The sequence below is a fragment of the Solanum dulcamara genome, chromosome 11 (genome assembly GCF_947179165.1).
Source record: "Solanum dulcamara chromosome 11, daSolDulc1.2, whole genome shotgun sequence".
NCBI classification, from domain to species: Eukaryota; Viridiplantae; Streptophyta; class Magnoliopsida; order Solanales; family Solanaceae; genus Solanum; species Solanum dulcamara.
Genome location: NC_077247.1, coordinates 27,937,850 through 27,939,543, shown reverse-complemented (window position 1 = coordinate 27,939,543; position 1,694 = coordinate 27,937,850). Strand labels below are relative to the sequence as shown.

The 1,694-nt window shown below is 34.4% G+C and overlaps 1 protein-coding gene across 1 annotated transcript; it reads left to right on the top strand.

Moving 5' to 3' along the window:
* The first annotated feature begins 448 nt into the window (after window positions 1-448).
* Window positions 449-1,295, top strand: LOC129874379 (dirigent protein 22-like). The gene has a single exon (XM_055949657.1). It carries the CDS (start codon window positions 553-555, stop codon window positions 1,123-1,125), a length of 573 nt encoding a protein of 190 aa, XP_055805632.1. The 5' UTR covers window positions 449-552; the 3' UTR covers window positions 1,126-1,295.
* The last annotated feature ends 399 nt before the right edge of the window (window positions 1,296-1,694 follow it).

Here is a 1,694-nt window from a genome sequence, read left to right as displayed (position 1 = left end):
ATGTGGTGATGTAAGAAATTTAGAAAAAAATTAAAATTATAAAAAAGGGGTCAAAAATTATATTTTTTTCCATCAAATTAAACGGCCAACTGTTAAGTGGAGGGATATTCGTGGTCTCCTTTGATAACGGCAAAAGTATATTTGATTTCAAAAATAATTGAAGGATACATGTGAGCTATTTCAAATAGTCGGAGTAATTTTGACCCTTTTCCATTTAAAAATTATATTACATGGCTTACACATGACACGTCCTCAAACTCAATCACGCATTATTGGTCAATTCGGAGCTGTTCACGAGTTTCATCCTAGAACGTGGCAAGTTTATTAATCCAACATCAAGATACGATAATGTTCATAAATATCAGATTTCAAATAATTAGTAAGCGCATGAACCGCAAACTAATATAATAAGTACATTAGAAAACTCTTCTTAATCTTTTCCTCCCTCTTTCACATTTTCTCAAGACTACCCGAACATTAATTTGTGTTTCTGTCTCTATATATTTGAAGCTAGCTATAGTATTTGAATGTATAAGCGACAAGAAAAAAAAAATGGAGAAATTTTTGTTGATGGGTTTCTTATTTTTGGCAATAACAATATTGCCTTCAACTCATGGTCTTGATGAGAGACCTAAAGGAGTGGAGAAATGGTTCAAGAAGCTTCCTCATGCAAAAATAAAAATGACCAAACTTCACTTCTACTTTCATGATACTGTGACTGCAAAGAAACCATCAGCAATCCAAATAGCACAAGCCAATAATACATTTCAATCACCAACATTGTTTGGCTTAGTGAGGATGATGGACAATCCATTGACGGTTAAGCCCGAGCCCAACTCAGAAGAAATAGGCCTAGCCCAAGGGATCTATGGCTTCGCCTCGTTTGAAGATATAGGCCTTCTTATGACCCTCAACCTTGTGTTCACCAATGGTAAGTACAATGGTAGCACACTCAGTATCCTTGGGCACAACCAGATATTTCACGAGTATCGAGAATTGCCGATCGTTGGTGGTTCTGGTGTTTTCCGGCTAGCAAAAGGAATCGCTACTGCGAAAACCTACAGCGGTGACAGAACCACACAAAATGCAATAGTTGAATACCATGTTGTTGTTTTGCATTATTGATCTCTCCTTGCTTGTTTTGATTTTTTGTTTCGGTTTTGCATTATTGAAGTCTTGCCTTTTCGTCATGCCATGTGAATGTGTATATGATAAAGAAATAAAGTAATGTTTGTTGCCTGTTGGGATTTTGTACGAAAATTTATAAAGGTTGGTGTGTATGAATTATGAATTGACATAAATTGTTATTATACTGTTTGAATAATTGTGAAAGTATAGGTAATCAAGGATTCATCCTGTGTATTTATTGACTTCGGCTACATTTCAGTTCTTTTAACAACATTTAAGCATTATTTTTTATTCTTTATTTAGTGTTCAACATCATTATCAGAAGATGAGCTCACATGTATAACCCATCTATTATTTTGAATGTAATCTACTGTCTCATACCTCGTTTTTTGAGTAATTATGTAAGACCATAAAGTGCAGAATAAGTAAATAACACATGTATTTTCAAGTGAAAAACTTATTGTCTAAGAAAGTAAAGAACTACGATCTATTTCGATTTTCTAAAACTCTTCGTTAAACGTGAGCCTTTAAGGTTACAACCGCCCTTGTATACCTAAGGAGCGGCT